The following is a 25,013-nucleotide window of genomic DNA, read 5'->3' as shown; positions in this document are numbered from 1 at the left end:
TTCATCAAAATACAGTGATACTTGAGAAAACAGAATAATCAAAATAACAAATAAAGTATATTTATCTTGACAGCAGCGTCTTCTAATGAGTAATGCTCTTTAAATTAATCATTTTTTGTTTTCAAAGAATTACAGCCGATTTAAATTATACGAACGATCGTTTGTTAAAATTGGCCTTATTAAAATACTTGAACACTGTGCACATGTAAAAAACGACCTTTTAAAATTCCAAATTAACCTCTCGATATTTTAAATAAAATATTCAATATTTGAAGTCTATTCGAATTTCATTTGTTGCAGACGATTGCCGCGGCGCAAACCATTTTTTACTGTCTTCGGTTATAGGTTTCTATATAGGCACATTTTTAAATATGAGTGGCTATTTATTTGTACCTATGCTGTACGCTTGTACCTAGCTATAGCATTATCAAAAATATATATTTGCGATAAATATATAGGTATTTATATTATATTGTTAATTCCTTGTTATTGTGTTGAGAAAATAACTTACACGAAATTGGTCGATCGATCATAATTATACATTTTAATATCCATCGTTTATGTATACTATGTATGTTTTTGTTATAATAACGATAAATTTGTTACTAATATTCGAGAGATAAAATAATAAATATACCATACGAAATGACCACAGACAATATAGTTAACGTATGTAATGCCTATACGTACCTATACGTATACGTACCGCACCATTGAAGCGTGTACGTAGAACTGTTTAATTTATAATATTATAATATATTATTAGAGGTACCTATATATGTAAACTGGAAAATAAATTGGCAAACGTAACGAAATAAATCTCCGTGAGTGTCTGCAGCTGTAAAACGATCGTAAGTGAGCTTTTGTCAGCACGTCGTTATAGTCTATAATATATAGTAGACATTAAAAAATAAAACCCGACAAACAAAAATTAATAATTTTTATTGTATTTTAGTATATCGTAATATTTTTAACAGACGACGTCGGGAATAATAATTGTTATTGAGTCCCACCCAGAAAAAAAAGTTCACGACAACAATTTTTCCTGACCATCATATCGCGCACTCCATACAATGTTTGCGACCAGCGATCGACAGCGGATATCCAGATCTCTATGATCTTACGCCAACTACTATTAAATAAATTTAAAAAATTCACTCAGTAAAAGGCTTTCGGAAAAGTCTACGTCTATAACGTTTAATATACCTAATATACTTGTACAAAGCTGCAGTTGCATCGTATGCTTATAAATTATAATAATATATTATAGTTTAATTTCAACCTCTACACGCGTATAAAGAAAGAAGTTAGGTTTTGTGTTTATGTATCGTCGAAAATGTTTAGACCAGAGAGTACATTTTATACTCTTTTGTCCTAATATAGATATTATATAATACCTAATAATAGATTTATTATATAGTACGACCATCGCGTTTTGCATAAATACGATAGTATAATATTACGATAGAACAGAATGTGACATTGTGACGACGTGGTCGTGGTGTGTATAAACAAGATAGAAAAATTAAAGGCCAGTTAATGTCTTGTCTCTGCGGTAGCGATCGAGACGAATCGTATCACCACCGATCTACGCCGTGTCCGTACAACGAAACTAGAAATAATAATAAACTTCTACGGCGGATGGAAATATAAATATACATATTCATGAATAATATTATGGGATATGAAGAGTCTAAAATAAAACATGGACCCGACGATACACGTCAACGGTTAATTTGTCTGATTATTATTATTATCGTCACCGCTAGTCGTCGAAATGTCTGTTCGCGGGGCGAAAATTCGTCGGCGGTTTTGACGTTTTCCCGAACAAAAAAAATATAAAAGTATAACAATTTAAAAAAAAAAAAAATCGTATAATAATAATAATAATTACTGCGCGCCCACTCGACGACGGCGACGGTGACGACGACGTCGTCATTACCGACATGTCTCGTATCGCAGGCGGATCTGTCACCGTTTTAGACGCGTCGTCTGCCTCGGTGACAACCGAGTCCCGTCGTCGCGACGCGTGAAAAATATAAACAAGAACCTCGAACCGCTGGAATAATTGGTGCCCAAATCAACCGTCGGCTGACTTCGGATTCAGTCGCTCGGACGACGATATATTATTACATAATAAAATATTATATTTTACCTACGCGCAGGGACGTAATATATAGCTATACAGGGTGGGGTAGACACGAAATATAGCATTAAAAACCATAAGCGAAATATTATATAGTCATAGTATAAAGTACACGGTTAATAATTACATAATATATACTATATACTGTTAGAGTCTGTAAAGTAGTACACATTTTTGTGGGTGAACCATCGACGAGAGAGAATCTTTGAAATAGTATCCGAGGGGGGATACTTCAGCCCCCGTAGCAGCTTAACTCGTATGCGGTGTAGCTTGTTAATATATTATAATAATATCGTACGTGAGTCAGCGAGAGGCAGAAGGAGGCATATTTTCAGGTCGTGTTTTATCGATGTTATCACGTTTTTGACTATTTTTTTGTTTCGTATTTTTGGCAACCTCTGAACGCGCGTGTCATATACACGTCACCACCGACAAGTAGAATACACGCGCGGAAAACAAAAAAAAGACATGCCCGTGTCGTGTAAGTACACGAAATTTGTCTCGGAATGTCTACTCGAAAGCGACCTCCCCCTCCACCCTCCGCACCAGACCACTAATTCCGGCTGCACAGCGGTACACGGTCTAGACGCTGGCTGGGGGATTAAACGTTTTTCGAGTGTGACGCTCACGACAGTATATCGGATCGTATACAGTGATATTAACAGCTGATTTAAAATTATACATATTGGTATACACTCGCTGTTTAATATACGTACCTACCGGAGCCCGCGACGAAACGGATATCCGGTGTTTTTGTTCCGTTGTGTAAGAACTGCAGAAGTCGTTTCGGCCGTCGATTTTACCACTTTTGTTCAAATCGTTATTTTTTCACCAGTGACATTATAATTTAGTCGATTGAGTACAATTATATATTATTACGTGCAGGTATATATTATTATAATATATAGTAATAAAGACGTCAGCAGACTTCGTGGCGCTCGTGTGCTCTCCGAACAATTAACGCTTACACCTCTCGGACGTATTACAATATTAATAATAATAATAATAATTATAACACACATTAGCTATACGTATGATAATAATATATAACTACGTTGTCACGAGACGTGTTGAAAAAATGCTCGTTAGACCGTTTAACAGGTTGTCTAATTATACGAGAGATTTATAACAACTGCACTGCGCGCTTTTCAGCGATTCTTTTATGCTTGTAAACCTATATATTTATAGGTATATTTATACATAATACATACACGTCTTTTACTGAATATGTATATATATATATTTATATTTATATCTATATGTATATAACGATTACAGTGTGTACGCGCGAGCTATGTTTCGAGCACCAGTGACGAACAGTCAATTACGTCGTATTGTCTGCTCGCCCAATGTATATATCTGTGGTTGGGTCCGTTTATATACTAACTTGATGGTGTACACAAATTATATACTGCGCACATATATATATATAATATTATACATATTATACAGTAACGACTTCTGTGTTGTACTTCAGTAAAAAATTTCACATAATAACACTCTGGTATACCTATATAGCCTATACGTAAATGTATAAATATACATGTTATTATATATGTGCATATCGTATATACTATATTTAGCTACTTGTATACGGACGAACCTTGCAATTTGCGCACTCGTAAATCAAATTATGTCCACACATAATATTATATTTATACGCGATACTCCTATGTATGTGTAATAATAGTAGCGATATTATTAATTCCAAATCCTAGATGCTGCTGCAACACATAATCGTCCTTTCTGTTTTCGCCGTATAATAAATTCCGTTGGATTTCCATTTCAATAACTTGTGAAAACAAATATTCAAATCTATACATATTGTACGTAGATAACCTTTGAAAAGCACGTCTATGACACCATGATTAATACGATTGAGTCGATTTTATTCTAAAATAGAAAATGTCTTTAAAATGATCGAATACAGTTGAAAACTATAACTTCAAACGTGAAATCAACGATACTGAAATTGAATTTAAAATTAAAAGTTAATTTCAAATAATATTTTAAATCGCCTGATGTTCCGAAAATTATTATTTTTACTGCTTCCTTTATTTAACAACTACACTATAATATAGTATGTATAGAGGTATAACGAAAATACTTTCACAACTTGTTTTGTTCGCACTTGCGAGTTGAAAATACCTATATTATAACGTGACGATTTTATACCACTATATTATGTTTATATATGTATACAGGTTGATAAATACTAGAACTTAGTAGCATATTTATTAATTATAATCTGCAATGATATCAAAATATAATATACCCAAGGTCTTCGCTAGAGGTTGGGCGGTTGGACATGGAGCACAGGGGCCCGGCTATATTTTTAGGGCCCGTTGAAATGGTTTTTTGATAGGTATTTGAAGATATAATTGTATGTAATAATATATTAAGTAATTCTGTAGTAACGTGTATCGTTGTATTTTATTGGAAGTTTTGTATATAGGGCCCGCAAAAACATATTTTAGTACAGCGGCCCAAAATTTTATGTGGGCCCTTCCTATAAAACCTACCCTTTGCACGACATTTATATAATATATCGTTATCGTAACACCTTTACTATGGACAGCTTATAACAATAATTGACAGACACCCATCGTCATCGTCATCACCACCACATATTATATTATTGTAATATTAGTGTTTGTTCTCATGCGTTTTGCGTTCGATGTTTGCAGGTACGGTGAACGCCAACGGCGAGACGAAACGGCAGCGCACGTCTTACACCCGTTACCAGACGCTTGAGCTGGAGAAAGAGTTCCACTTCAACCGGTACCTGACCAGGCGGCGGAGGATCGAGATCGCGCACGCGCTGTGCCTGACCGAGCGGCAGATAAAGATATGGTTCCAGAACAGGCGGATGAAGTGGAAAAAGGAGCACAAGATGGCCAGCATGAACATGGTGCCGTACCACTATCACATGGCCGCCCAGCCCTACGGCACCCCGTACCCCTTCACGCACCTCACCACCTGAGATTCGTATTATTAATTTAACGGTTCCGTTTAAGCGGCGCCGTCGTCGTCGTCGCATTCGCCGGATGTCGGTTCATCCACATCGACGGCGGGCAACGGCCTCGGCGTCGCTTATAGCGGCGAGCACGCGATAGGTAAGACAACCGTTAAATTAATAATACGTAAAAAATATTTTGAAAAATAAAATTCGCGTAAGACGTGCGAAAACGCGTCACGCGAACGTTACACGACGGGCGGGTATGCGGGAAATTCGCGACTCCGCATATCGACCGTCATGACACTGTAACTATAATATATGTGTGTAAAAAGTGTACAATATCGATATTAAAAAAAAAGTAATATATATATAATATATTATAATTATGTATTTATATATTTATATTTTATAGGTGAATACTATTTTATTTCATTTCATATTGCGATTTGTATTCAATTTGATCGCTTGGACATCATAATTTAAATAATATTATGTTGTATCGTGTAATACTATTGTGTAAATGTGTTTTTAAATAATAATATAATAAAATGTAATGGAAGCACGTCGTATTAAAAAAACAAAAAATCAAAAAAAAAACCTTTCTCTCGACACCTTTCGTTCGATTTCGTGTTATATCATACCATTTTTTGTTATATATTGTGACAATAAATTACACACCCATTGCAAGACCGATTTTAAATGTGGGCAATCGTAAAATCTTCGGTTCGTATATAATATGCGTGATACGGACACCCTATCTTAATAGTACACCCAATTGCTATATACTGTTTCCGGACGGTGTGAACGTAAAGATTTGAGTGTTGTGTACCCGAGCACGAAAACAGAAAAATAAACAACCTAGAAGACTATATTTTAATACTCGGCAGAATATAATGTATAGATAACACCCGCGGTTCGTGTGCCGCTGTGTAGGCGAGAATTAACATTTAGGACTATAATCGGAGGTACCTATCAATTATTATTCGTTACGTACATCGTAGCAATAACTATTTGTGCAATAGAGAGACGATGATGCGCGAAAATAAAAAAAATATGATAAGAAAGGAGGAGACAATTGCGCGGGATCGATCGGATGTGTAAAACTTTATTAGTACCTATACGTATCGCACATTATACGGCGCGCACAAATAACTACTTATTATAATAATATTATGTGTCCGGTGTATATCGTACATTTTTACTATTTTGAGCGATAACTATTTTGAGCGCGCCCGATTGATTTCGACGGTTTTCGTCAATGACATTGATCGCATTATTCGTATAGATCGATTATTTCACAAGTGTATTATTATAATAATAAGTACCATTGTTGTTTCATGCCGTTAATACGCCGTCGCACTGTCGCATACACATAGGAGGCACACATAATTCTCACGTCATAACAAACCGGAAAATATTAATATTTTCAAATAATTTGAAGTGGGTTTCTTGTCAACGAACCTCCGCGATCTCCAAAAAATCGATAAATCGACAGCGAGCGACTTTCTCACCTATTCGACTTCCGCTATCACACTTTAATTTTTAGCCATCGATCCCGACGAGGACCGGAAGACCGGAGGAGCGTATGGGGGGGGGGGGGGGGTAGGGTTGGATAGAATCCGCACTCATAAAATGTTACACGCTTTTAGGCAGAGTTTTATCGGAAACGAACTCATCGGCAGTACTATAATATTATAAAATTATAATGAAACCTATTTATGTACGCAATATTACATAAAAATACAATATTTCATTGTATTTTACTATTGCACTCAAACCGGTTTTCACGAAATTAAGAAAAAAATGTACAATGTAATTTTAAAATCGTTATAATAATATATCATATTATATTATATTATTTATACGTCGTCGCACACGTACAACTATCGTGTTGATATTATTAGTATTTTTACTATATTATACGGTTTTATTGTAAATTATTCATCATATTATATGAAACAACAAAATGTAAATATTCTATATATAATATATATACATATACTTAAATAGTATAAAAAGGTATAAAATATATTATAAATTACGCTGTAACTATTTTCTGTAAATGTGTTAACCCAGAGTCTGTGATTTTTCTTTATTTTATTATTATTATTATTATTATTATTATTATTATTATATTATTATCATTATTATGTTTTAGTTTCTAAGAACAAGATATTTAAACATTAAAATACCTAGTTGTTTTTTTATGATTTGTTTTCTTATTTTATTGTTCTTTCTTTAATTATTTTATTCTCCTATATTTTTTTTTAAATCATGAACAGTTTCCAGGCTTTTTTTTGATTTTTTGCTATGTCGATGACGATATTTTGTTTCAAAACTATTTAACTATTATAAAAGTGCAATATTTATTGTTTGATTTTTGTTGTAAAAAGAAAAAAAAATGTAAACTAGATGTAGAAAGACGATTCTATCATAGCGTATACTGTATAGAAAATAAAAATATTAATATATTAATTTATAATTATTAGTCTTGTCATGTTGCTGTCACTCATGATATATTTTTTTTGTCTCGAATCATTAGAGTATCGATCGAGAGCATAAATAAATTATTATAATCAAAACAATAAATTATATGTTTCAATGATAATAATTTGTACATAGTAATATACATTAAATTTTAAACGCGTATAGTTTATCTACAAGGTTTATTATATAATACGATTATATACAAATATTTTCACAGTTTTACACACGAATAATAATATTATAACATAATATTATACCGTGAAGAAGAAACCTGCAAGAATTTTTTTTTTAATTACTATAATATTTAATATTATAATATGAATATATATATACATATATAATAAATTAATATATTATATACTATATAAAAAATTATATGCCTGTTTTAATTTTTAATTTTTTTTTCCATTGTAAATAGATAATATTATGTTAAAAGATGTTACGGTGTGTTTTGAAAATTCTCTGTAAGAATCCAAACGATGATAATAATAAAAAAAATAATGAAATAAACATAGTGTGCGTGTTATTTTTTTGTTCCTCGATTCTCGATTTGTATTTTAATGGGTTGTGTAGCTGCTGTCGCAACACTGTTTCCGATACCTAATAATAATAACGACTGTACATATACATAATAATATTATTGAATCAGTAATTGACTTTTTTGAGGGGCGCAGTCCTGCAACGAACGAACAGCGTTTAATCAAGTCTTTATAACATCATTAAGTAGCTATACTTTATTGGTATTGGGTATGTGTAGGTACATATATGTACTGAAGCCGTCGAAGAGAGGAGGTTTTACGTTTTTTACGATAAACCCTTTGCAGGGCACGATGACGACTGCAACGCCGTTATATTCCCATCGTCACTCGCGTGTATGTTAAGTTGACTACACCACGCATTAACATTAACTTTAAATTTTATTTTTTTATTGGTTTCGGTAATAGTCATTACTCATTCACTCGGTCACACTCTCGAACGAACATTCAATAGGTACACGATCGCATACTTGTGCGACTTGCGAGCGTGTACAATATAGGTAATAAAGTCGTGAGTTTATAATATCCAATCATGCGTTCAAACGTCGAAAAGCATAATAATATAAAGCTCAAACGATTCAATTAAAAACATAAATAACAACTTAAACGAACAGATGTAACAATTAAGAAAAACAACAGATTATTGTTATTTATATTCATGAGCTTACGCATAGTATTATAATATTATATTGTATATTGAGAATTGCCGTGTAGGTTAGGTAATATACTAACCTAACATAACCCATTGTGATGTTGATTTGTGTAACGCATGTTTACGGGTAGGTTATACATACAGGTTATCACGTAAATACGTAATAGGTATATGGTTGGACATAATATAGGTAAACGCATATTCCTAATGGGTAATAGCTGCGGTATTAACATTACCTATGATAATAATAAATATATTTTATATCGTGTTACCTTAGACACTATAGGCATTGCTATCGGAGATGAAACTATTCGTGTAATTGTATACAGTTAGTGATAGGAATTATTGTACAATATAATATATAGTATTGATTAATAAGGAATTAAAAATGAATATAATCCATATTGCGGAAATTTCGATTTAATGTGGAGTCATATAATATACGGTAGGTACTGTTAAAAAATTTGGCCACTTTTAAATTCAGCAGCATTTTTACAATGAAATCCGGGAAAATCAGTTATAGCTATTTTATAACATGCATAATATATAGTCAACTGCAGCAATCGAGGTTTCGTCTCGATCTCGACCAAAGTATTTTGTTGAACTGAGCTCCTGCGTGAATAATCGTCTTTTCGGGAGTGCATTTATGCATTACGTGCATCGTGCACAGTGCCGTAGCTTGTTAATTATTGTGATAGTAATTGCAGCATGTAGCGATTATTGTGCTTTGGCGCAAATGCAAATTTGAGCCCAACAACGAGTCACGATATTAAAAAAAAAACTTTTAAAAATAACTCCTCAAATTTTTTTTATTTGGATTAATAACGTATAGTATGTTGTTACTACCTATTTAATTGTTAGGGGAGTACAAAGTTCTAGGTATGAGCTCCCTTCGTCGACTTTGTGCACGAGGCCTTCGATTGACGAATCGTCCACTTCGCGGTTACTACCACTCGGCACAGCTGCAGGTTGTGTGGTCGTGAGTACACTTTTTTAAACATAATACTGCAATAATAATATAATAATAATACTGTCCAAAGGAAATGCACGCCGCACAGACGCGGTGGGGCTCACGTTCAGGTTTGTTACCACTCGAACGACGCACTATTATATTATACACAATTTATATACCTGCATAATACAGGTATATAGCCGGTGATACGCATACTCCGGACCTTGGTCCGCCGACCGAATGTATTATGGTGCAATTTTTCTATTTCGGAATAATCCGATAGCCACTGTAAATTATTCATTGAAACGCGGCGGCGACCCGCGTTCACGGCCACGCGTTATTCAAATTTTAAGACGAGACTAAAAATAAACGCGAGCCTATTCAAAAAAAGGACGGAAAAAACGTACACATATTGTTATTGCGTAACGACGCAATCTCTGTACTTCGATATTGCGAGTTTCCAAAGACCTACGCTGTAGGTACCTACACATTACAATATTATGTATTATAAAATGCGTACAGCCAGACACACACCTGCTGCAGCAGACGTTATTGACGTAAGTATATATTATTATAGATTCCGTTACGGTTTGTGACGTTACCTATATATTTTTTACCAGTGATTATTTGCATAAGTGTATAATATTCGTTTTCCACAAAGACATCGATTGTAACGTGCAAATAGTAAGACAAAACTCATACATACCTATTGTATAATCTCCGGTGTGCATAATAATAATTAATATTATAGCCGATTAATGCATTTGGATTTCGCACTATTTCAACAATAGACTTATTCATTCACACATTTGTGTGTGTGTGTGTGTGTGTGTGTGTGTGTGTGTGTGTGTGTGTGTGTGTGTGTGTGTATTGTATGTGTGAATACATTTTACTCTAGGTCATTTTATACCGCATAATATGAAGTGAATAATACTGTGCGTATAATGCGATTAACACGTCGCTGCATTAGTGTAAAAAGAGAATTATCGATGTATTTATGACAATATTAATGGGTCTCAGCACTTAAATTGTTTTATTTTTTCAACTCCCGCGCGGACGGACGTCGCGGGAACTATTTTCCAATTTTTCGGTGTACGCAGACTGCTGAAGCAGTGTTATTAATTGTCGTCCGCCGCGGAAAAATCGTTTGTCAACATTTCCCCGACCATCCGAAAATTAACCATCTACAACGACGATTTCGGATGGAAAGAAGCAGGGAGCATAGACAGTAACTGACAACTTTAAATTGCGTCGGTATAATATGACTTCGACACCCCTTCACGCTGTTGCTGCAGTGCACGTGGAGGGCGCGTACTGCATAGTATATTGCGAACTGCTTATATAGTTCCGAAAGTATTTTGTGCTTTCGACTTTATTCGATTGCTAAACAAAATATTATTTGTAGGTACACTAATATAACGCTTAAACGTTTCGCCCTGTTTTTATTATTATTATTAAATAACTAATTATAATAATACAATATTCAATAAATTATATTACGTAAAATACGATGGTCACCGCGATGGCCGCCGCGTATAGAAATATTGTGTCAAAAGTCTGACGTGATTTTCGCGCGCGCATGCGTATTATAACATTTTTACATTATTATATTTTTATTTCATCCACCGAAATCGGTTTCGCATTTAAAACTGTCGGCGGCGCGCAGGCGATGGCTTAAAGTCATTCTGACGTTTGCGTTTTTATTCGAATCGCGAAAAACCTATTTTCGTGTTTCCTTTTTTGCATCGCCACGAGACTTTCGGCGGGCGAGCTCACCGCCATCACCCCGCCCGCGGAACGACCATTAATCATGCGAGCCCCGCCGCCGCGCCGTTATCAATCGACTGTTTGATTTCAATAAGAAACCCACTTTTTAGAGAGAGTGGATATCGAGATCCTTTCGTTACACACTATGGTTCGTATTTTTTTTTTCTTATTTTTTTTATTTCACTCTTATTTTTATACCCCACGCGAAAGGGTGAAGGGGATGGAGAAAACGGCGGCGGTCTGCCCCGCGCTTACCTCTCCGTTCCATACTCGCGGCGTCGTCTCCGCGGCCGGTTATTATTTGTGTGCGTGAATGCCCCGTGGCATAGCAGAGCATATCGGTTTTTGCCGAGTTGTTCGGCTGATTGAAAAACAGGCGCGAGCGCCTTTTAACTTTTCGCTGCAGTAATGGCTTTTAATTGGAAAACTTCGGCGCTGGCGAGGGGAGGAGGCCGCGAAAATTCCCGTGGTGCGGGGAGGGGGGAGGGGGCCCGGGTGGAAAAATCCCACCAGTGAGGGAGGTTGTTTTTTTGTTCATTTTGCGTACACGTAACTGCAGGCACACGAGTCGAAGCTGACGAAATTCGTATACGCAAATAATTGATAACGGTATAGATAAGTCGCACCACCACACACATCGTTACATTGTGGCCGCATACACATTACACATTTACACACACATAATATATTATATTATTTAAGGGGATCGGTGGTGGATGCATGCAATTTGAAAATTGCCTAATTCTAACTGCTTAAAAACTATCCGCCAACGATCCCCTTAATGTATATTATCGTCCTAAATGGCATCATCGGATGCCTCTGATTTCACTTCTTACTCTCCAGAATTTATTTCCGTGTATCTGCAGCTTGGTTCACCAGAAACCAATTTATCTTGCATGTCCCTTCCCACTGTACCATCTATAATTAATATAAAATATGATTCGATACCACGTTAATTCCATTGAATATGATTTTTATTCTAGTTCTGCAGTACCTCAACTATTGGATCGTTAATTTCTTTATCTAGTTTTATATAAAAATATGCCATTGCTGTTTTGTACGCTTTATCATAATATTCTGTTAATCCTATAAATATTTTGTACTAGTTATCTCTTCGCTCATATATGTACCGATCCACTATTTGGGTATATATATATCAATAATAGAATTTTTTTTATTATTTGGAGGATTTGACAATAATTGCTCATTAAGATTGTTATTTAAAATCTAACATAAAAAATATATATAAATATAAAGTACAAAATGGTTGAGATATATTAGTTTAGTTATGTTTAAATGTCAATCAAACAAACATAATATATGTATATTATGTATACATAATATATTATTGTAATATAATAAATATAAAAATGTATTTTCCCGAATTCAAGCAAGGGCCTACATATTATTATATAAGTGCCTATGTATTATATTATATAAAGCCGTATAGATATTCTATTCTAAACATAACATAAAGCTAAAATGTCAACTAGGTATGTAATACCTGCATCGTATAATAATAGTACCTACGTATTATAGGCTATATATGGTATGTGAGTAAGACTGTAATTTTTATTGTAATATATTACGTTATGACTTATGTTGTTGTATTCGAAAGTTCGTTCATATTATTATGACGAAAGAATAAATATTTATACTTTACGGTTATTACCGAACGATCGCATACGGGCAAACGATCTCGTAAAAGGTTAAATACTTACAAACAGGAAAAAGTACAAAATATGATTTATTCAGTAATTTTTTTATAACCATTACTCCATTTAAACATCACAGTAAAAACACATATTGTTTTTTAGCATGACGTTTAATAAAACCATTTACGCTCATAATATTTTAATCAATCGCTTACTCCCGCGGGCTGGTGTACAAAAACAGTTAATTAGAGCTACTCATCTGTACAATAGTCTTATCATTGACAAAACATTTAATGATAATTAATTATATTCTACAGTTGCAGTTAGATAAATATAAATAGTGAGATGTGTTTGAGTTTGAGATAAGCTAGTGTAAATAAGAACAATAATTTTAGGAAATTTCATTACATCTACCAGTTCCATATTACATATAATAATAATACGCATAGGCCCAAATAGCGTTTGAGATTTGAGGCAAGGGGCTAAAGCCCTTATTTAATAATATTGAATAAGCTTAAAACACAATTTAGGAAATGTTTGGGAGGCTATGGACATTTTGGGTGGAAGGGTTTAGCCGCTAAAGTCCTCTCAATGTTGGCGTTTATGACTATAGTCTATAAGTACCATTTGTTTGACAACACAAATTTAATTTCAGCATAGCTTTTCCTACAATATTCTAGTATATCCATTATCCACTATCAGTAAGTCTTCAATAATTTAAATACGTCGTTATTGTTTTAACACCGGAGTCGAAAAATACGTCGGTTCACGTGTTGAATTCCTGATCATTACATTCGAAATCATCAGACCATCGTATCGTAATTTTCTGTGGTTCATATTATCAAAAGACTTATTTCTAGGGATAAAACAGTATAATATTCATTATTCACAAGATCCATGTATTCAAAACACGTGATTCGTTTTAGACTATCGTAATATATTTATCGCTTTCGACCTATCTCTAACCCCCACAGTGCAATGTGCACGTTATTTTTCGGGTTTTTTTCCCCCTATCTAAACGGCACCTATAGTACACGCTACACACACACACACATGCACACACGCTAAGACGACCTTTTTCGAACCTCAGTCGAACACCGACCGATTATCGTTATGTATACCATATGTACACCATAACAGCCCTATGGTCTATAGTCTATAAAATATAATATTTTAATATTCAGATAACCTTTAGATAATATACATATATATAGGTACGTAAAGTATAGAGTGTTTATTATTTTTCCGACGAACTCGGTACCCGCGACGAAGAGAACACCGTCTACGATTCTCAATGATCAGTTTTTTTTGTTTTAATTTTTTCGGCCGACGGTTTTCCTCCCGTCGAAAATTGAATTTCTTACGTCGCTTATTGCATTATACACGCGCGTTTAAGTACAGCGTCATAGTCGTCACCGGCATAGTCACTAGTCATATTACTAAATACATTTTTTTTTTTTTTTTAGTCATATCTATTATTATTATTATATATATAATAATATAGGCCCGCAGTAAGGATGCGTTATTAATTGATTTTTCCTATAGGATCTCGCGCCCGAGGAAACCGCTCATTTTCTACTTAATCACGCACGGACTGCGCCTGTCGCGCCATCGATCAAATCGTTTACCATGAACACGGAATGCACGGACATTAACGCGTTTCACGGCTGCTTAGTCGGACTTTTTTTCTGCTCACCTCTCTCTCTCTCTCTCACACACACACACACCCTGGTCAACCCGCTCCGGTCTTTATATACTATGTATGTATATATTATTATTATTGTGCTGTTCAGGTGATGACCCCGTCGTCGGCCGCACGTCTCTCCACACCAAAGATAATGCGCTTTAAATACGCCACTTTTCTCGTACCGCCGAGTTCCGACCCACCCACCACCGCCACCGAATACATTTATTATTGTTACTATTATTATATGATTACGTATACGTGTAACCAAATCGAGACAGTGACTTATTGCGACGGAGACGATGTCCTCTCGTCTCTCGAAAACCGGATATTAATATAAAACAGGCCGGTAGGTACATACCAGCTCTGCATATTTGACTCCGGGGCGGGTTTTACTTTGATGTGTGTGTTTTTTTTTGTTTAGGCCATCACGTTTTGTAGCAGAAAAATTGCTTCAATCTTCAAAATTGAGATTGAAATAATGTTTTACGTATAGTTAACCAACCTAACCTACTTCGAAGGGATCAAAAATAAGGAATTCGCACGGTATATGTACCTAAAAAATATAGGTATCTTAGTAATATGAAAAATAATACTTAAAACAGTGTTAAAACTAGATTATATTTGTGACACTTATTTTAGAAAAAATCTATTTTTTTTCTATTTTTTTTTTTTTTTTTATTTACAGTGTTAGTATGGTAATTTTTGGATATTAACACAATTATTGTTGTTTATCATTGGTAAAACAAAATTTAATTTAATACAAAGTTTCACATAAGTTTTATTGTAATAATATTATAAAAAACAATATAATATTATGTACAAGTTAAAAAGCGTTTGAAGCTCAAATTTAAATACATTTTATATTTGAAGTTTAAACGAAAAATAACAATTTTTCCTCATTTTCTTTTAGTTCTTATGTTACAACTCGATAAATATTAATCATTAATACTATTGACATTACCTATTTACATCTTATTGCTAATTCATTACAATGCTAATAATCATTTTTTATTAAAATTAAAATTATAAATAGATCTAAATAAGTTTTTCCATAGTCTAATATTAAAGGTAAAAATAGTCAAACATAAATTTATAAGTTGATAAAATATAAAGTTACTACAAATATGAAATAAATGTAAATATAGGTATATATATATGAGTACGTTGCAGTAATAAACAAAAATATAAAAGTATTGGTTGATCAAGTACCTACGAAAAACAGTCTTATTTTTAATTATTTTAAAGTATTGTGGACCACTTGTTAAGGTTTAAACTTTCAAATTGTAAGACCCAAACTCTGTATTAGACCGTCGTCTTTAATTTATGACCAGCAATGTCGATGTGTTAAAAGCGGTTATATTAAATTTTAAATGGTGTGGCATCAGTGACAAAAATATATTTAAGCATTAAATGTTCATCAGTCCAATCAACAGTTATAATGTCTACAGAGAAAAACATAAAAAATTAATTATAAGGTACCAATACTACAAATTATTCATGTAAATAAATCACAACTAAATGTACTTATACGAGTATACATAGCGAAACAGTATTGCTATATTAAATATAGGTATCTATAGAACTTTATAATCAGTAATATTTATCAGGTAATCAATTATACAAGTAGGTATAGGTATATAAGTGCTTACTGTTTAATGCCATAATTAGTAATTACCATTACCTACTAATTATACTGTGTGCCAAAAAGCCCGAAATTTAGCTTGAAAGTGGAAACAATATATTAATTAATAATAATAAACTAAAAATTAATCAATTGCTTTTAATGTTATTAACAACCACTTGTTTGTTATAATATTCCAATTTATATTTACCAACGACTTTATAACGACATATATTATTATAATATGTTTTATTACGTATTAATTGTTCAATATTCTATTTTTACTATAATCGTTCTAGATTCGATTTATTTTTATTTTATAACAACATAATAATAATTAATAATATACAATATAATGATGTAATAGTGATAAATTGGGCCATAATATCAGTGGATATTGGATATGGAGAATTTGAGAACATCTGTCACGATGATTATTAATGATTTCATACATACTATCATTAAAAATGTTATGTTCTTTTATAAACGATGTATAGATAAATTTGTTGAAATGACTCAGCGTCTTTTAATCTGGAAGTAAAAATATATTCTCTTACATGACGTTATTATTTTAATTTATAAATAAAACTATTTGATAAAACAATACCTATACAAAATATTATTTCGGTATGAAATATAGTATTATGAACACTAGTTGTTAATACTACTGTATTATAAGTCTATGAATCTTGGTCCTTGGCCGTATCGTAAACGTAGGCCCCGTGGCTTTTAAGTTAGGTAGATACCTATGTCATTGGGTACACTATAGTATCTATAATATTTGTTCGTAAATAGAGAGTATATAAACAATATTTTTGATTTTTGTGTTTTGTTAATATTATGTATTGTATACGACCGTGTGAAAACAATGTAAATTTGTTTTTGATATACAAGTTGGCATTAACTGGTTCGTTGGTCAGCGTACCTATATATTATGGTTGGACTCGGAGGACACAAACACGTGGTGTGGTAGAATAAGTATCAAAAAAATGGGTCAATTTCAAGAATGGGATCTTAACAAAACAACTACTGAAGACACCCTTTTAAATCCCCATTAGAGTCCAAAGAGGGGAATTTAGTGGTCGTCATTTAATAATAATATGAGGGTGAACCGAATTGGCTTTGTACTTAAAATTATACGACCAAAATTTATGTTCTTGCTACTATTATAAAACGAGACGAAAATTAAACAATGCAATTCATTCAATTATACATGTATATATGACATATTCATATACGTACAAAATACAATATACTTATATTTTTATATTTTTGACTAAACAATAATTTATGTTACACTTTTACTCAATCCACATTCGTATTGCTTATACATTAAAACGTTTAACCATCGAAACGGTTATATTATTATGACGTCTATACATTATGCACATCAAGATTATTGCGTTTATATGTGAAATTATTTTTTATTTTAAAATTGTGATTAGATTTTGATAGTTATGCGCAGTAAGTAGTAAGTTAATAATTTGTACGTGAAAAAATTAATAACGTTATGATCTCATTATCGTTTAATATTTATTGATTTTTATTGAGAACCTTTATAATCGTTAAATGTAATCGCTATTTTACGGGCTGCGTGCCTGTGTGCATAATTATTTATTAGTTTAATCTCAAATACGATATAATATAATATATATAATATTAATCTGTTTACAAGTATGACACATCGAACAATGTATAACACATTTTTATGTCTAGTCCAATCGATAGTTAACGATTATTTTATAATAACTGTGATTCACTTTATTATTTTAATTGCTCTGATTATACAACTACAACTATACACAAACACGAGACATGTCTACAATTGAGCACAGGCTGCATTTAGTATTTACGCAATATTAGGGGACACAATATCTCAACAAAATCACAAGACAAGAAACTATTTTTTTATTATTTTCAATAATTGGTTAGTTATTGTATAGGCAGTGATTATAAATTATTAATATAATGTATAGGAATAATATACTGCGTATTGTATTTATATGTGTTTGTTGCTGCAGGAAGTCTAATAATATTAAATAGTGTCAACGAAATTAAACTATTTACGTTAATAATGAAACAAATAAAATAATCTTGTGTATGGAGTATGGAAACTGGAAGTGAATCAAAAATAATATAGTATTGAAATTTATTTATTTTACCAGTCATCTTAAGAATATAATAATCTAACAATTTTATTTAGTTTCAACATAATATATTTTAAAAGATACATTAACGTTTAAAACAAAAAATCGAAGAAAAAATGTACGGAGGCCAGTGGTCAAGTCGTGTTCCACATTTTGTACATTGTGTTAAATCAAAATCAATTATAAATCGTCACATTTGAAAATCGATTCTAAACGGAATTTCTTCAGTATTTCCCTGTACGTTACATTTAAGGAAAATCAATTTATAGTAACTATAAACTATAAAGGATTTTAATTTCTTTTCAAAGATACTTGAAACTTTTATAGTATACGCTTTCTGCTCAAAAAGGTTATCACACTACGACAGGAAAAATAAAAGTCGCTGTAAAACTTGTATACTCTGGTTTTTAACGTTGGTCAAAATTATAAATAATTAGAATTTAAAAACAAACATTGATAAATAAGTTTTTACAATATTATTATTTTTACTGCTACAACAGCCATTCAGTTCTGAAATCTCAAATTAATTATAGTTAGCTGGTCCCTAAATGATTTGTATAGAACAATAATATATAATAATGAATTATGAATATTATATTTTAGATTTTGAGTGAACTGAGGTGTATAATATTAAACGATATATTTTATGTTTTTAATTTATTGTATTTGCTATTTTTTTAAAGTATTTTCTTACTACGCACATATAATTTATGGAGGGAGGGCTTTGCGTTGCAATGTTTTGGATTCAATAGGTACTTAAATGGTTCCAAACTAGAAAGTTCACCGTGATATGACGCTGCCTACAGTCCCTTCGCAATTACTGCTCACAATACTAATTATTTAAAGCAGAAACCAACCAATTGATATTAATACATATCGCTATTGTTATTAAGTACCTAAATATTTATATATCTTATATATTATTATTATCTGTCAGTATTTAATTATATTACACATTTTATTTATGCGATCTTCACTATATTTAAAAATTTCTACTTGTAAAGTTGGGTAAGTGTAACACCTACTTAGGTTAAATATATATATTTCTGTGAATTATATTGGTCTCACTGCCCGTAAATAAATAAATAATAAACAAATAGCAGACGAAATCTAAAGGTTTGCTTGCAAACACTTGACGAGGTTAGATCATCATGTTAATATGCATTGGCTATCCAATTATTAGATAATTTCATAGACATTCGACGTCTTAAACTTATGGAACCATACGACTTAGTTTGCGATTTTAGATTAAGGCAGGATCCACTCCATTGGTAGAGTGGTAATTTGTAAAGTACCTACCTATATATAATTTATATAAACTAGAAATATTATGATTTGATTACTATTGGTACTTAAGATCATTTTTCTATATGTTGAAGTTAATATTTAATTCAGATACTGTACTATAATATATTAAGGAGTTAATATAATATGACAGTAAGATAAGAGTATAAGACTTTATACGTATTAGTATATTTAAACCACTTACCTATGTAATTTACATTTTACACTATACCTACTTATACCAAACGTCATTATTAGGCATTGGGCGTGTTTAATGTTCTTTTTAGATTCTAAGCGAAGCGATGAATGTATTGATTTTACAATAATGTGTGTTTTTTTTTTCGTGTCTGTTATCAACTTTTAGGACAGTAAAAGTGCTTGGATTTTCTTCAACTGTAACTTTTTTGATAGGAAAGTGAATCTAGTTGGTACTTTGGGGAGTCATAAGTAAAAATTTCCCAGTAGATTTCAAAAGCGACCAAGCGACATGAAAAACAAAAGAAAAATTAAAGGAAAACGGGAATTTTTACGCAAAATCTGTTTTTGAGAAAATCGATTTTGGTTTTTGGTGCAACTCTAAAACAAATTATCGTAGGTAAATGAAATTTTGACTGAATGTTTATATAAGCATTTTCTATACACCATAACATTTTTCAAATATTTTGACTTATTTTGAGCTGTTCTCGGACATTTTCAGTTTCCATTTTTTTTAGTTTTTTTTCTATAAATATCAATAAAATTTTATCTGTTGGTAAAAAAAGCTTGAAAATTTAATAGAAGGCTTCTAGGTTATTGTTTCAAAGGCAGATGAAAAAAATTAAAAATCCTTAGTCACAGTTTTTATTCATAAGCATTTAAATTTCAAATGTTGACAACATTTATCAAATTTATAATTTAATAATTATTTTGTAGTTGAAAATTTATAAAATGTTCAACTTTTATAGCTAAGGATTGAAAATTGAAAACAAGGCTCCACGTTAATAGGTTATTTATAAATTACTTTATTCGCAATAATATCATCAAATATACTTGGTAATATACTAATATCATAGGCTGACTGACCGTTTTCGCTCAGAATCGTTTTTCTTTTACAATGATATTATATTATTATATCATTGAATTCAAATTTAACACCATCGATTACTGTGACCACTTATAACCTACTGTACAGCAGAGCGACATCCACTTACCCACCTTTTTTAGTAAGGTTCCTACCTAACTACACCATAATTTGGATCGAAATAATGTATACAATGTATGTTACACATAAATACATAATATATTTGTATGTGATCGTGTATAATATATAATATACAACGAATGTCGAATAGTCCTCTTGCGCAATATTTACGAATGGCAAGGAATATTATTTTTCGGGCACATCATATTGTACCTATACTTGAGTGTAGACTTTTAAATGTATGGTTATTCCAAGATAACATTAAAAACATAAACATAAACGTATTTATAAAATGTTTAGGAATCGTGATTGCTCGTTTCCGGCCAAAATTCGGTTTTTTTTAATCGAATTTACTTTCTAACGGTCCAGGTGGGTGATAATAGGCCCTATACTATATTATGTACCTAAACAGTTGACTCTGAGGAGAGACGAATATATTATAAAGAAATAACTCACCACGTAGGTGTAGGTACGCACTCAAGAGAGCTATAGATATTCGAGAAGCGTTTCTCGTTTGCCCCGACAAAATTGTATGTTAACACACAATAATAATAATATCATTATGTTATTATCGCGTTATTATTATTGTTGTTGACACAAGGCCCTCTCTCGCGGCACATTCAATTATAACACGGCACTTCCGGCATCGTTATTATATAGCTCGTATAGATGCTATTATCGTGTCTCGTCGTTATATACGGTAGCCCCGCGGGTCCGTCGTGCGTCCCCCACAATGGACTAATACGATACGACTTGCACAGTTTTATATCGGATACGAGTCGTTTCTACCATAGCAGGTACCGATAATATTTGATTACAAACATAATATATATATATATATATATACGTAGAGTTTTCTCGGGAGACTATTGGACCGCGACGACACTGTGGCGGCCGCCGTTATTTCAGTGGCGACGAGGTCCGATTATCCTGTGCGGACGGCGCAGCGCGGAAAACGGATGGTAATGCGTAATGTGCGTGGAAAACGGTCGTCGACGGCGAACGAAGAACGTGCGGCGCACTCGGGTCGGGTGTCCCGCCGAGGAGAAAAACGTGAGCGGACCCCACAAGGAGCTGTCGCGGACGACAGACACACGTCCATTCTTCCGGCACATCGGAAGTCTACTCCCGTGGGTGACAATGACGGTATAATATAATGATAATAATATTATCAAGTATGACCTATATAATATTATTTTAGGTATACACATTGTTAGCAGGCACAGCTACAGGTACAAGACGTGTGCAACGCAGTCGCACATCTCGTTGGTTTATTTGTAACACTAGAGTTTGATCGATAAAGAGGCCTCAAGCACAATCTCGTAAAAACAAAAACATTTTATTTAAAAAAAAAATACATCTTACCCGATTTTTTGAGAAATCAGTTGAGTTTTTGCGTACGATAAAATGCCGATAACATGGCCCACGTGTGTGCATTATTTATTATATAATAAGTATATATAATATTAAGTTTTTAAATGTAAGAATATTTTAATTGATTATGTACTTCTATATCATTTCTCGAGAAAATAAATCAGTTTATTTTAAAATACGTTTATGAGTTATGACTTTTGTATGTGTAGGTATAACTATTGTTTTTCATTTTTCTATATTATATTATATTATATTATATTATTCTCATAGTGACGATAGTGTATAGGCCTTTTGAGTTACACATAGGTATAGACATGATATGGCATTGTCAGTATTTATCTAGTGTACTTATAAGATTTACGTAAAAAATTCACAATAGCTTACCATAACCTAGAAACATGGAATAGTAATATATGAGTGATATTCAAATATATTAGCATATGAAAAGTATATAGAGGAGTACAATTTACAACGTTGTCAAATATGCTATTATATTATAGTTTCACAACAAGTTATTTGGAAAGGGTGGAATATATAGTTTTCAAGGATACAAATTATATAAATCTAAAACTATTATTCTAAACAAAATTTAGGTACATAATATACACACCAACAAAAAGCCACGATAATAACCTAAAAAAAAGATTATTACAATTTGAATTTAGTGATTAAATATTTATTATAAAACAATATTTGTTCTTGTATTGTAATATTGTATTTATTTTTTTGTTAAAGAACTATTAACAATAATTATTACAATATCTAAACCATTACCCAAAAAGTCTACAGTGGCCAGTGGGTACCTTTATTCGTATTTTATCATCGTACATACAATATTTTAAATGCATGTGTACTATACGCTCATTGTATACTATAATATCATCATAAGACATAATTATTGTTATTATAATTGAATTTATAGAAAAAATTTAATAGAGACGACATATTCCAATACAATCGAAATATAGAAAAGCTTTTTTGTTAATATATTGTGTATAGACGTATGGCATTATAGTGAATTGTACATTATATACAGTTGTGTATAATTATGAAGATAACTCAGAGTTATCGATAGAAGAAATATATTAGAAAAAAAAGATTAGAATGAAAAGTTATATTAGCTTATGAAACCTGTCAAATAAACATACCCACTTATAGTTTTTATTTAGTATGCTATAATTTGTTGTGATTGATAAAATATGTTAAATAGTGAAAAATAAACTATTTATCCAAAATCTAAATTTATATAAAAACTGTTCCTAATAAAGAGTTACAATTTCATTGGTTGAACATTTAAGTAATAAATTATCATTGAGGTACTACACGAATAAATCACCTAACCGAGGTAAAAAATAAAGTGGATCATATTTTATTTACAGTACTTCCAGCAAACAGTAAACTATATAACTGAAAGCACACGTTATAGCGTCCAACTTCTTTTTGACGAGTAGACAGATTTTTTTTTTAAATACATTTTTTTATTAAACAATTTTATTATGGCTTTTACAAGAAATAAATTTAAGAATTACATTTTTAGTTTCCCAATTTAAATGGAATGATTGATGTATCAATGTAGGTATCATCAATACTTAATCATTTTGTTATATTTATTATTAAATAGTATATAAATAAACATAACTTCAGAAGTAGCCTAGAGATTTCAGACAATATTTTCAAAGCTCTGAGCCCGATCAAAGACAATAAATAAATACAATTATTTTATTTTTTCATAATATTAACATGTATAACTCAATCTAATGAAATTTAATATACTCATTCATACGTATAGCTTAGTTGTTGATGCTGTACCAAGAATAAAAAAAATAAAAACTCGGATTTTAATGAGAGTAACTTGTTGTTTATTAAATTAATATCAATAAAAAATCAATTAAGTTAAAAGTTAAGTTAATACAAAAAGTTTTTTCATTAACTGTAATTTAATTTTTTAAGTTCTAACACGTTTTAAGACAGAATTTTAATTACGCTTGTTATAATATTTTTAGGTTCAGCTTATAAAGTTATAACAGTTAAAAGTAAAAAGGTGAGAAAAAGAAAAGTTATTTTAATGTATCAAAATAGCCAATTTGTTAGTCTGAATTTTAGAAACCATTTAATTGTAAAAAAATGTATTGAAGTCAAGTGGTTTAATTTTATGATTTTTTTTTAAATATCAAATTTTTTTGAAGGCTTGTTAATTTAAAACATAGTAACTTAAAAAAAAAATCTATCAATTTTAACAAAAACGTATTTAAAAATTCTCATAAAATATCTAAAAAAAAGTTAATTTTTTTTGAATTTAAAATGTTAAACGACTGGATAAACTTTACTCAACATAATAATGATATTTCAAAAAATTATAAAAATAACTAGGTACATGACTTCAATAAATGTTTTTAGAATAAACATTTTCTAAAATAAGATTTACAAATTGGCTATTTGGAATTTTTCAAAAATATTTAATTTCAGTATTGAACAATAAAAATAAAAAATGTTTCACTTTACGTTTAACCCAAGCGTCAGTAAATAATATGTTAAAAAAAAATATATATTACAAATAATGACTAGT

The 25,013-nt window shown here is 31.7% G+C and overlaps 1 protein-coding gene across 1 annotated transcript in view; it reads left to right on the top strand.

Moving 5' to 3' along the window:
- Window positions 1-8,047, top strand: part of LOC132938022 (homeotic protein Sex combs reduced) — a 34,189-nt gene extending 26,142 nt beyond the window's left edge. The window contains exon 2 of the mRNA XM_061004676.1: window positions 4,834-8,047. Within this exon, the coding sequence (XP_060860659.1) occupies window positions 4,834-5,129 (296 nt within the window). The 3' untranslated portion in view covers window positions 5,130-8,047. The remainder of the gene's footprint in view (window positions 1-4,833) is intronic.
- Window positions 8,048-25,013: the final 16,966 nt, after the last annotated feature.

The sequence above is a fragment of the Metopolophium dirhodum genome, chromosome 2, assembly GCF_019925205.1.
Source record: "Metopolophium dirhodum isolate CAU chromosome 2, ASM1992520v1, whole genome shotgun sequence".
In the NCBI taxonomy this organism is placed as follows: domain Eukaryota; kingdom Metazoa; phylum Arthropoda; class Insecta; order Hemiptera; family Aphididae; genus Metopolophium; species Metopolophium dirhodum.
The sequence above is the reverse complement of the archived record's forward strand: the minus strand, read 5'-3'. Positions and strand labels throughout refer to the sequence as shown.